Source organism: Nuphar pumila, chromosome 1 (assembly GCF_984573655.1).
Source record: "Nuphar pumila chromosome 1, dmNupPumi1.hap1.1, whole genome shotgun sequence".
Classification (NCBI taxonomy): Eukaryota; Viridiplantae; Streptophyta; class Magnoliopsida; order Nymphaeales; family Nymphaeaceae; genus Nuphar; species Nuphar pumila.
The window spans coordinates 20,710,638-20,723,847 of record NC_143249.1 but is presented as its reverse complement, the minus strand read 5'-3'; the positions used below and the strand labels follow the sequence as shown (position 1 = coordinate 20,723,847).

The 13,210-nt window shown below is 39.1% G+C and overlaps 1 protein-coding gene across 1 annotated transcript; it reads right to left on the bottom strand.

Moving 5' to 3' along the window:
- Positions 1-4: 4 nt before the first annotated feature.
- LOC149848275 (F-box protein At5g39450-like) lies at positions 5-12,296 on the bottom strand. Its single transcript, XM_090010948.1, has 2 exons — positions 9,791-12,296; positions 5-591 (listed from the first exon to the last, which is right to left on the bottom strand). Exons 1-2 carry the CDS (start codon positions 11,818-11,820, stop codon positions 579-581), a joined length of 2,043 nt encoding a protein of 680 aa, XP_089867074.1. The 5' UTR covers positions 11,821-12,296; the 3' UTR covers positions 5-578.
- Between the last annotated feature and the right edge of the window lie 914 nt (positions 12,297-13,210).

The following is a 13,210-nucleotide window of genomic DNA, read 5'->3' as shown; positions in this document are numbered from 1 at the left end:
AGCGTTTGGCAGCATCTACTCTTTTACATCCCACATAAAATAAGAACCCGTTTAGACACTTCAAACATGAAACAGACAGCAAATTTAACATTTGTTGATGAAATGCTTGTGCATTTGGGGCTCAACTTTCTCCTCTCATGCAAAAGGAGATGCACACTCTTGCATATAGTGTCCAGGTATGTAGCACCTTGAGAGCACAGATGGGTACACGTATTTCCAATTGATCCATCATTTTATTTGCCCTTACAATAATTTCAGTTCAATGGCAAGGGCAAATAGTTTAGCATGGCCTGATCCAAATGTAACAGAAAGCTTATTGCAGACACCATCTTAAAATATGTTGGCGGCGAACTCATGCAAGAAAGGAACCAATTTCTACTCCATGTGATCATTCAAGAAATGAGATTTTTCATGAAAGGAAGAACCCTTTGCTGTACCAATATAAAATTTGCTTTTTGTAGCTTCTAACAACTCATCTTTGGATGAGTTAGCATGTGAGGCAGCGCAACCAAGCTGGTCCTCAACTAGATGTGCACTTCTGAATGCACCGCATCAAGAAAAAGGACTCCCCTTCCATCTCACTGAAGTGATCTGCCATCAAGGAAGTGGAATTAGAAACAAAATCAAGTATTACCGAGAGTAACTTGCACTTTGAATGCTGTATTCTAAATGGGAACATGACCTCTATGAATATCCTTGGAACAAAATAAGTGCTGGATACTAAAAATATTTCCTACGAACAATTTGACAAGTTTCTTAGCATCAGCATGCCGAAATAAAACCTGCACATTAGCATAATAATAATAACAACAATAATAATAAGGGTTATTTACAAAAAGATACCTGGTTTTTAGTCATAATTTAGATTCATACTTCAAAAAATTGCTAATTCAGATAAATACTTGCACTTTTAATGTTGAATTCTAAATGGGAACATAACCTCTATGAATATCCTTGGATCAAAATAAGTGCTGGATACTAAAAATATTTCCTACGAACAATTTCACAAGCTTCTTAGCATTAGCATGCCAAAATAAAACCTGCAGATTAACATAATAATAATAGTAACAATAATAATAAGGATTATTTGCAAAAATATACCTAGTTTTTAGTGATAATTCAGATTCATACTTCGAAAAATTGCTACTTCAGATGCATACTTGGTTTATTCCATGGTTAACCAAAATCATACCTGGTGTTAGCTCCTAATGTGACAGTTCAAATGCTCACTCCCAAATCTTCATTCCATCTCCTTTGTTATTTATTTTTCTCTCTTTTTTTCCCAAAATTTCCAACTAAAATCCCACGTAACATTCTTCTCCATCTACAACACTAGGTTTTTCCAATAATATTGAAGTTGGTTAAGCTAATATGATTGGATCTAGGTCAACACACAAACATATTTCAGCTTTTACTTGAACAAATAAAAATGTTTTCATGTTTTCAACAAACCAAAGGCCCTAGTTCTAGATTCATTTACTCAGTCCTAAGATGGATATAGCTAGATCAGACAACATTTGTTCTAATATGATACAGATTTATACATATATTATCCAGCTTTGATAATACACCTGGCCATTTACATCCCTACCCAATACCACATCTCAAATCTTGAGCAGATCCGAAGCACCACTTAATGTTTGAGTCAGATTCTTATTTTAATATGGATCTAATCCTAGAAAGCAAATACGGTGTTAGGTCAACTCAAGTTTTTACACTAAGATGGGTTGAAGAGTCAGAGAGAGTCGGTGGGTGGTTGTAGTAAATGGAGAGAGAGAGAGAGGGTAAAATGATAAAGATTTTTTTTAATGAGGGTACAATTGGCATACTTTAAAATTTGTTGATTGTTAACTATAGTTAAGAGGAGAATAGTCAAAACAGATGCATTTGAATAACTATGATAAAAATAAGTATGTGTTTGAATTACTGATTTTTTCAGGTATGAATCTCAATTATAAAAGAAAACTGCGTATGTTTCTGTAAATAACCCTAATAATAATAATAAAAGAAAATTAAAACCAAGCTTCTTTGTTATTATAAAAAAAAACTTTCTTCTTCCAAAAAGACAAAATCCTTCTCAAAGCCACATGTTATGAAGCTTGTCTTAAAATTGGATGAATTATGTTCGAGAGGAAAAAAAAACTTGTAATCATCGGTTGAAATAACCAGGTTGTCATACGCACTTGTTATCTAGATTGATGAAATAAGGGAAGGACGATCTCACCAGCATGTATTAGCAATAATTCTTGCAATGCTAATGTCACTATCACTCAACCAGATATGCCCATCACAGGACTAACAAAACCGACAACAGAAACCAGGACAAAACCATTAAGAAGTGTAAAACTATCCCCCGCAAGTGGATATTTCTCCATCTGATTGGTGATTTACCAAATTCCACCTCAAACTTGAAGAAAAAATTTAAATCTTTTTCCCAGTCCATGATGTTATAATGGCAATAATTTGTTAAGAAAGCACCCTTTCATATGAAAATTGATTAATAAAATGATTAATTCTGCAATTCATCAACTCACAAACAAACTCTTTGGTGCTTTCATCATCTAGAGAACTTCTCCATTTTACATTATTTTAAAATATCTTAACTCAATCAAACCAAACATATAAGACTTTGTTGCTGTCAAACCCGGTTTTAAAAAAAAAAAAATCAGACCCGGGTTGGATCCGGATCTAACCCGGGTTGGATCCGGATCTAACCCGGGTTGGATCCGGATCTAACCCGGGTTGGATCCGGATCTAACCCGGGTTGGATCCGGATCTAACCCGGGTTGGATCCGGATCTAACCCGGGTTGGATCCGGATCTAACCCGGATCCAAACCCGAGTCTTCCCCCTCCCGTGCTTATAAATAAGCATGCGGGGGAGGGTTCCTCTTACGCAGAAGAGGAAACCCCTCCCCGCACTCTTCTCTCTCCCCGACAACCTCTCGTTCTCCCTCCTTTCTCTCTCCTTTTCCTGGCCACCCGATGCCGGCGACACCCCCAAGCCGGCCTCCTCTAAGGTGAGTCTCTCTCTCTCTCTCTCTCGCTATCTGCTTCCTCGGTTCACAGGGAGGGGCACCACCCCCTCTCTGTTCTCTCTGAGGTCGGGGGAGGGGCATCACCCCCTCCCTGGTTCTCATTTTTACAGAGGAAAGGCGGCGCCCCTCCCTGTCCCCCTTTTTTTGTCCCCTCGAGTAGCAAGGGAGGGGCGCAATCCCCCCCCCCCCCTCGCTCTCTCTCTTTCATATCGCATGGGAGGGGCGTCGCCCCCTCCTTGCTCTCATTTCGACAGGGGAGGGGCGCCACCCCTCCCTGCCTCTTGGTTTCAGCAAAGGAGGGGCACCACCCCTCCCTGTTTCTTTTTAGCTAGGGAGGGGTGCTCCCTCCCTGCTCCCTGCTCTCTCTCTCTCTCTCTCTCTCTCTCTCTCTCTCTCTCTCTCTCTCTCTCTCTCTCTCTCATTGTCGGATTTGGGGCCAGACCCGACCTGGCAGTCGAGCCCACCCCACCCCACCCCATCTCTCTCTCCTTCTTGGTTTGAGTTGCCAGGCTCGGCCAGGTAGCCGAGCCCACCCTACTCCCTGTGCTGGCAGGTCGACCGGTAGGGGCGTGCGGCATGCCCGCCTACCCCTTCCTCTTCCTCGGTCAGGTCGGTGGGCAGGGGCGCGGCCCCTACCCCCTCCCTCTTGTTGTTGGGTCGGCAGGCAGGGCGCAGTCCCTGACCCCCTCTCTCTCTCTCTCAATCTGTCGAGCAGAGGCACAACCATGTCCTTCCCTTCTTTTTAGATTTGGCCCTTAGCACGGGTCGACACTTCGTCTTTAATAAAGAAACGTTTTTTAAGCAGTACGTGCACCCCATCGGTGTAATGGACTCTACGCGTGCACCGAGGCACAAGCATTTTATCACCTATGCCTGGAGACGTCAGTAACTCCGACATTCTCCAAAGTAGGGAAAAGTTGTGTAAAGGACAATGAAATAATTAAATTAAGCATATAACATTTAAACTGTAATATATATATATGTATATATATACGTTTTTAACTCAAGGACACAGTTTTGCAATCCTTGTCCTTTCCTTCGTGTCATTTACTTTGCCATAGCGTTTTAGTGCATAGGCCATTGCTTACACATTTATTTAGCCGAGGTACAGTTTTGAACCTTGTGTACTGCTTACGCAATTTATTTGACTTGATGAGCGGTTTCGCACATCAAGTATTGCTTTGTAGGGAGGAGAGGGCAATTTTTTTTTGCCCTAATCCTCCTCTCAGCCCATTTCATCGGGCTTTTTTTTAAGTCCAAAATTTAAAAATTTATGACCTTGGGTGCGTTGACCGCACCCAGGGTCAGTTTGATTGCACCAGGTGTCGCACCCGCGTCGCGTCGATGCGGGTGCGGCACCTGGTTGACCGAATCCCTGTGACATAAGTCAAATGTTGAGGGATATTTGTAAATTTTTCTGTAATATATAAGATGCATTTTATTTGTGAATATTTTACACTTTCTAAATTAATTGTTATATTTAGTAAGGATGTCTATTTGCAGTGTATACCTATGTGTATATGTCTATGTGCAATTTACGCCACCCAGCTGCAGCCTCACACCCTTCTCTTGGAAAACAACTGCTCTATCAGTCATGCCACATTTTACCACACACTAACACCTATACTTATGTGACATAACCACCACTTACAGTCTTTAGTTGGCTTTCTGGTTTGTGATATAGCTCTTTAAGTTGATCTCCTATATCCGCTGATTGTGGAAATGTGAATATCAACCTAGTTTTTGCCACCTTCAGGGCTATGTCATAGGGATTCAGCCAACCAGGGGGCCACACCGCATCGACGCGATGCAACACGGGTGAGCGTGTGGGTGCAGTCAAACTGACCCTAGGTGCAGTCAACACACTCAGGGTCATAAGTGTCCAAATTTTGGACTTAAAAAAAAAAACCGATGAAATGGGCTGAGAGGAGGATTAGGGAAAAAAATTTGCCCCCTCCTCCCGACCCCGACACGGTGATGACTATGAGCTATCACCGTCCGACGATGCCTCCTCTTCATCTCCAATCTAGGTACGCATTCTCTCTCTCATTCTCTCCTTCAATCTCTCTCTTCCCTCGTCTCTCAATCTCTCTTCTTAGCTACCTCTCTCTCTCTCATTCCCTTTTTCCCTCTGTTACGACATACCTCTCTCTCTCTCTCTCAACTCAATCTCTTTCCCCTTTCCCCTTTCCCCTCTGTGTTACTGCGTACCTCTCTCTCTCAATCTCGGCTAAACACTGTGGTTGCCCATTTTTGAAAAAATATTTACTCATTTTAGGGGAAAACTCAGTTTGGCTTGTTAAGAGTTGATCACGAGCTGACTTGTTTTCTCAAAAAACTATCTTTTAAGAGTTTTTACACGCAAAACCTATGTAATATAAATATTATACATAATATACATTTAAAATATAATATATTTATATATAATATATATAGTCGACCCGAGCTTTCCCAGTTCATACTTGGCCTTACGGCCCTTACCTAAACATGCTGGCTGACTAAGCTCACTGTACCAAATTAATGAGCTGAACTGAGTTTTCACAAGCCTAGCCAAGCCGAATTGAGTTTTCCCTATGACATATGGTTGTTTATGCTAATGACTAATATGTATTATTTGTTGATGACTTGATGTTGAGTAATTTGATTGTTATTATTGATTTTGTTACTTAAAATTTAGTTGAATGCTCATATTTTTATTAGTTACTAGTTAAATACTTAGATAGATAAAGTTGCATTAATGTTATTGTTATATATTTTTCTCATACCTTTCGGTATTTATTTATACGTACTACTACTAGATTTTTAGAACTTATTATATATGTTATTTACCTTGCACTCAATATTATCAATCTTGATTGTGTGCATAATTGATTTTAATATAACATTTTTTTATTTTCAGGACAAAAATGACAGATAAAAAGAAAGGACTTGCGTCATTTTCATCCACACATGTAAGTTTTGCTGCTAGTGTTGCTGGTAGTTGTAGTGGGAGTGTTGATTCAAGTTCGTTAGCTGTAACATGTGATGATGGGGGGGTCACTATGAGCACATGTAGATAAGCTTGCAAAAACTGGAGGAGGTGATGAAAACAAAAGATTTCAATGCAAGCTTTGTGAAAGAGATTTTGTTGGGTCTTACATAAGAGTTAAGACTCATTTGTTGAAGATACCAGGACATGACATTTCAAGATGCAGAAGAGTTGATGAGGCAATGCAAAAACAATACAAAAAAATACAAAATGAACATGAGAAGAGTAAGCCAATGAGTGATTCTTGTGCAATTAGTGTACCCTTTTTAAGCCTCCAAAAAGATGCTAAAAAAAAGAAAAGTAGATGTAGGAGGTAGATGAAGAGGAACAATACAAGCATCATTCAATACATATGAAAGGGAGGAGATAGATAAAAAAGTAGAAAGGTATTTTTATTTTAGTTCACGTCCATTTAATGCAGCTAGAAATCCTTATTGGAAGGATTTAGTTACTTCACTGGCAAATTGTAATTTGAGTAACTATGTACCTCCAAGCTCAGAAAAACTACGAACCACACTTCTTGCAGAAGAGAGGGCAAATGTTGATAGATTGCTAGAGATTGAGAAAAATTCATGGGAACAAAATGAAGTTTTCATTGTTTCTGATGGGAGAACAGATATTAAAAGGCGTTCATTCATTGCTTCTTCGCTTAGTGACCAAGTATTCTTGAAAGCAATTGATGCATCTGGGCAATATAAAAATGATGAGTATTTGAAGGGGTTGTTTATAGAAGTAATAAAAGAATAGGGTAATAAAAAAGTAGTGCAAATCATTAGAGACAATGCTCCAGTTTGTAAAAGTGCAACATTGAGTTTAGAGAGTGAGTATCAACATATTTTTTGGACTCCCTGTATAGCACACAACTTAAATCTGACCCTCAAGAGCATCTGCAACCCCAAAGAAGAAGAAAATTCATCAGCATATGCTCTATGTTCATGGATTGAGGAATTAGAAAAAAATGTCAAAAGCATTAAGAATTTTGTTGTCAACCACCATCATGCTAATGCTATATTTAATAGGCATTCTGACCTGAAATTGTTGAAGGTCGCTGAAACACGTTTTGTGTCCATCATTGTGACGGTGAAAAGGATTAAGGAAGTAAATAATGCTTTGGTTAACATGGTGACTGATGAGAATTGGACATTCTATCATGTTGATGATGTTGTCAAGGCTCAAGAAATTAAGAAATTCATTGTTGATGATGAGTTTTGCGATAGAGTCGTATACTTTCTTCAATTTACACAGCCTATTTAGGAAATGTTGAGAGAAGTTGATAAGGATGTGCCCATGCTTCACAAAGTTTATAAAATGTGGGATAATATGATTGAAAAAATACAAGTTGTGATTTTCAGGCATGAAGGAAAAAATCCTGCATTGGATGATTCAGAATGTTTTAATCATATTCATTCAATTTTAGTCAGAAGATGGGATAAGAGCAACACTCCTTTGCATTGCATGACACATTCTCTAAATCCAAAATATTATGCAAAAAAATAGCAGGAATATGATATTAGTTGTGTCCCTCCAAATTTAGACCCAAAACTATCAAGGCATAGAAATATGTGTATGACGACTTTATCCAGAATCACATATTCTAAATCAAGTCAAACAAGAGTTTGAAAATTTTTCATGTTCGAGATTATATGGACAGGCATTACTAGCGAGAGAGGAAAATATAGATTCTATCACATGGTGGTCAACATTTGGATCAGAAACACCTCTTCTCCAACGTCTTGCATTGAGATTGTTGCTAGTTTATCCTGTTGTGAAAGAAATTGGAGCATATATTCTCAAATCCACAGCATGAAGACAAACAAACTCACCAGCAAGCGTACAGAGGATTTAGTATATGTTCATTATAATCTTCGACTACTTTCGCAAACCAATGATGAATATAGGTATTAATTACTCTCTTAGTTATTTGACTATTTCTTAGCTTTTTCATTTAAATATACTTGTATTGTATTTAACATTTTCAAATTGGGTTTGTAATGCAGACAATGATCATCCAAATTTTGAGATGTAAACCCAGAATAGTGTGACTTAGAAGGAGAACATGATTTTAACATTACAAACATAGATTTATCTAGGCTCAGTCTTCCTTCTTATGATGCATTTGATGATAAAGCGAAAAATTATTAGGATCCATTACCTCATCATCATATACATTGTGTAGGATATACTTTTGGTATGTAATTATGCATTGTTTGCTTCTTTTATTAGTATACTGTATAATTTACTCTTTTTATGCTTTACTTATTTGATTGTTTCTATAATATATTTAGGTTGATTTAATTGTGGTGTTAGTTTTTATGATAAAGAATAGAATTGTAGATTGTTAATTTGATTTATTGCATGCATGATGATGAATTGATTTGATGATATTATGACAATTGTTTTTTATTTCATTAGTGTTACTATTGTTAACAGTTAAAACTTAAAAATTATATATATATATATATATATATATATATATATATACCCTCCCGCACCCCCGCACCCAAGCTTTTTTAAAGTGCCGCATCGCCGCATCTGCACCCGCACCTATGTGACATAGCTTCAGGGGTACTCTTCCCTTCTATGAAAGATTGAAAATTTGCAAATAAATGTTTTATAATTTATTTATTTTTTCAAAAAAATTTAACTCGTTCTAAAACAAATATTTGAAGCAGGCACTTGATGCTAGAGACCAATCATACAAGGTATTTTGTCACAATTTCACCTCATTATAAAGTCCTTGTTTATTCTAGTATTATCATTGTTCTTGTTGTTGTTTGTTAGAAGCTCTCTCTCTCTCTCTCTAGTCTGAGATTCAATGTGTAGCCATGAAACCTAACAGAACTTTATGGAACCTGTGCACTGCCATTTCATGTGAGTCCCTTAGGATATACTTGAAACTAGAAATTTCAAGTCCTTTAAAAAAAAAACTAGCATTTTAAGAGCTGCAGACCCATTGTTTCAGGTAAAAGGGGACACTCGTATGAAAAGCAGTCCTATGCAACAGAAACAACAAAAGGTAGAGCTTGAGTTAGTTATCCATATTTTTTTTTACTGTTTTGAGGATTCATAAATCTTGGAAACATAAACACTAAAACCAACATTTCTAAAGCTGAGAAATAGAATCATTAAGCGGGATCACCAAAAATTGCTACCCACACATGCCTTATCCACACATACAAACACGTGCACAGTACACAACCACATGAATACACATGGAAACTGGAAATACTAAAATTGCCAACACTTGAGGAATTTCAGATAAAACTCGAGCATCCTGAAATAGCTGATATTAGTTAACAAACAAGCACCTATCCTCAATACACAAGTGCACCAGTATTATTTATGGCGGAAACAGACTTGACACCACAAGGAAACAAATAAAAAAGCAGAGACTTCTGAGAAAGACATGTACAATGTTCTAAATTGTAAAGCATAAGAAAGCCCTGAGATTTAGAAAAAAAATCTAAATGATCCAACAAACCATCAATGCTCCCATGCCTTCTCCCATCTACATGGTTTCAGCCCATTTGATCATATAATCGATGAAAGGAAAATTGGACTTCATATGCATCATGCACATTCAAACACAGGACATTCAACAATAGCCAAAATGTGCCAGCTAGATATCATGAAAAACAAAACTTATAGTGTAAGTTTCACGTGAAAGCCAAGCTAAGTAGAGCATCACATCTGATAGAAAAGGACAAAGGCCGAAAACAAGCATACCTGGGAAAAGACAAAGAATGTGAACCCGCAAATCCTGCAAACACATTTGAGTAAGACTTGGTCAAGTATGCAAAGTTGGCAACTGGGGGTAAAGCAGCTACCCTTTCACCCCTCCCTAACAGCGATTTCAAGTTTAACCTCTGCAAAGTTAATACAGCCCTTGTTTCTCTCCAAACAAATGCAAGAAGCCCTGTTTGCAAAACAAACAACGCTCCAGGTTTAGAGCCGGGATATCTGAAGCCATAGCCATTAGCTATACCATCCCCATGATAAGCATGTTTAATAACTACAGGAAGGGAATCCCTATCTGCACCCCACGGGAATGGATCTGATGATGGCTCATGGATGTTCACAATAAACATTGCAGAACCATTGGGATGAAGAACATAATGAGTCCCCTCCAGTATCTTAGTTGCAATCAGAAGTTTTGCCTCTTCAGATTCTTCATAAGAGAGCAAAAGGAAAAATAAGGCCTTTCCAGGTTTGTCTTCTGCAGGCCGTCCAGGTGGCCAGCCAAATGTCCCACCCCATAGGCCTGCATATTCTTGGCCTACCACAGGAAGTGGTTGAGGTAATTTATACAGTGCAAATCTGTTGTCATGCATGATAGGCCACGCTCGATAAGTAGATAACCTCATTGTTGAAGCATGCAAACTCAGTCCTGTAGAATTCCCTAGTCTCAGGAATTCATGCAGCTGCACATGCTTACTCTCACTGCTGGAAGAATCACTCCTTAGATGAATGCTACCATTATTACCACCTGTAGCCTTTCCAATGATCTGTTTGAAACCATCTTTGAAATATCCAGCAATACTTCTCCTCTTCACGTTCTGTGATTTTTCCTTCTCAATAAAAGACAAGTGCCGACTGATTGTGCAACTAAGATTATTCCTAGCCTTATGCTCCCTAGCAGCATCAACGCCCAATTTCTCCCTGGAAGCCTTCAGCAAACCTGTGGTAGTACACTGAATTCTCGAACCTGAATCCAGTTGAACAGCTTCCCTACTAGAACCGAAGGTTGTTTGCCCTTCACCAATATTCCCAAGCATATACATCTGGATAAGTAATGACCTGCGCTCAGCTAACAGAACCACATCTTCGTTAATGGCCTCTTTTTTCACTGCAAACTCATCTTCCACCCCCAGGACATCTCTTGACCGAGTGAACAGAGGACCGCTTGCACAAGCAGGCATTTCCAAACGTACGTGATCAGCAACAAGCTCCAGCAATTTGCGCCTGTCCCCGAAAGCCAATCGACTAAATGGCACCGAATCATTTCCCTCCGCTGCCTTATGAGAACTTGAAACATTTTCTTCCGACCGACAAATCCTCGAAACATCGGTACCCAGATCATCAACGGTAGTCCTAACAGTGTGAGTTGTTGCATTCTTTTGAGGCCCCGCTTCTAGCAAAAGAACATTACACTGATCATCGATCGCCTTCAAGGAACCTGGATAACAGTAATCCTTATCCCTTTCCCTTCCATGAAGAAAGAAAAGCGGCAAACCATCCGAATCGCCTATGATCTCAAAAACTGGAGCCCACAATAATGGGCCATCGAACCCGAGCGGGCCGAGCTCTTGAGGAATTATCCTACAACCGACGACCGACATGAATCCCCACATCACGTAGACTACATTGCCTAGCTCCGGGTTCTGGTGAACCCAAATCCCAATCAACGGCTTTACCTTAACAAGGAACCTACAGAGCGCCTTATACGAATCGACCACCTTCCTCCATGACAACAAATCCTGAGCATCAATCAAGGCCAATTTATCGCATTGCATGAACCAAACCTTATCGGACGCAGCCAATCCATTAAGACTCCGGCAGCAAAGACTCAAATTACAGAGATCAATCGGGCTCAACAATCGCGAAACAAGGGCTAGAACGTCGTCCGGAAGAGATAAAAGCAAGCTCGACCCGCAATTTAGGCCAGAATCAACCCCGTAACACTCGTTGCCCAAAATTCTTCCGAAATCCGGCGACATCATCGGAGAATACGAGCTCCCCGGCAATATGCAAGTCATAATTCACATCCAAATCGGACTTCAAGCAAACCAACACGCAGAAATCCGTATACCCATCATGACAAAAGCCGTGAATTAGGCACAGAAATTTTTTTTGACAGAAGAATTCGGCACAGATTCGTTCGACGGCCAGAAAATCCCAGTTTTTCGCGTGAAATTCAACAGAAAGATGCCAAAAAGTGGTTCACAGGACCCAGCAAGCTCAGATTTTGCAATCTTCGATCCAAACTAAACCGCAAAACCCGTGATCTAGAGCTGCTGATTGTTCAGTGTAGAGGTTCAATCAGGAAGAATCTAAACCACGCAAAAAATATCTGGAAAACCATAAAATTCGAAAGAAAAGGTCACCATCATCATCATCAGAACGATCGTCAAGAAGATCGAAGAAGACTTACAGATCGCGACGACCGACAATTCATTAAAGGAATTACTGAAACAGTGAAGAAGAAGAAGAGAAACCCCTCTTTTGGTTGCATGATAGAGATCTCTTACGTTATAAACTTATATACGCTCTTATTTAACGAAGAATAAACTTCATAGTCTCTCTCTCTCTCTCTAATTCTAGAGAGAGAAATAAGTAGCGTCATCAGTAAAATATTCTCCTCCTCCACATTGACGTTTTGCTCCCCCTGTCAAATCAGGAGAAGATGCCTATTTCTAATAATGACCTTTCTATTTTAGTAAATTGCTTAAATGCCACTGTTAACTGGAAAATCCCGGCCACGATATGACGCGATAAATTCAAAAAATTTGTTTTCTCGAGAAATTCTCGAAAAAATCCATATATATATATATATAACATAAAACATATATAATATGAGTAATGTAAAAAAATTTACCGTCAGAATGATAAATGCGTTACTTTTGAAATATCACACTTTAGCGTTAAAAATACCGCTGTAGTGGGTCGACTGTGACCTTGGCCGGGCTCTCCATACCTAGACAGATAGGCCGACTTAAGGCATTTAAGTTGAAGAACATCAAGAGTTCGAAACTTGAAATGCGCGTTCCATGTCATAAGGCTGAAATCATGGCTAGAATGTTCTTTGATGGGCACTGTGGCCAGCAGGGTGGTTGTAAGGGTATTGAGATTTTAGATGAAAGCGTTAGATCAAATCTCATTGGTGCATGTGTGTTTGTAGCTTTCAAAGGTCAGCCACGTAAGGCAGGGTGATCATGGGGCTCAGCCTAAGGTTTTCTTCCCTTCGGCGAGGGTTTCTCATCATAAAAAAAAAAAATCCTTGCATCAAAATACCTGTTTAATACAGTTCAATTTTGAGATTGATTTCAAAGCTTGAATATAATAGCTTTTCATCCTACTTTGCTTGCAATTTCTAGAAATTATGCTGTCATATCCCAAAGTGTTACGTGGGGGAGGAAGAAGAAAGAT

Excerpts from the sequence above, each read along its gene's own strand:
- LOC149848275 (XM_090010948.1), bottom strand. The coding sequence starts at position 11,820 with ATGACTTGCATATTGCCGGGGAGCTCGTATTCTCCGATGATGTCGCCG.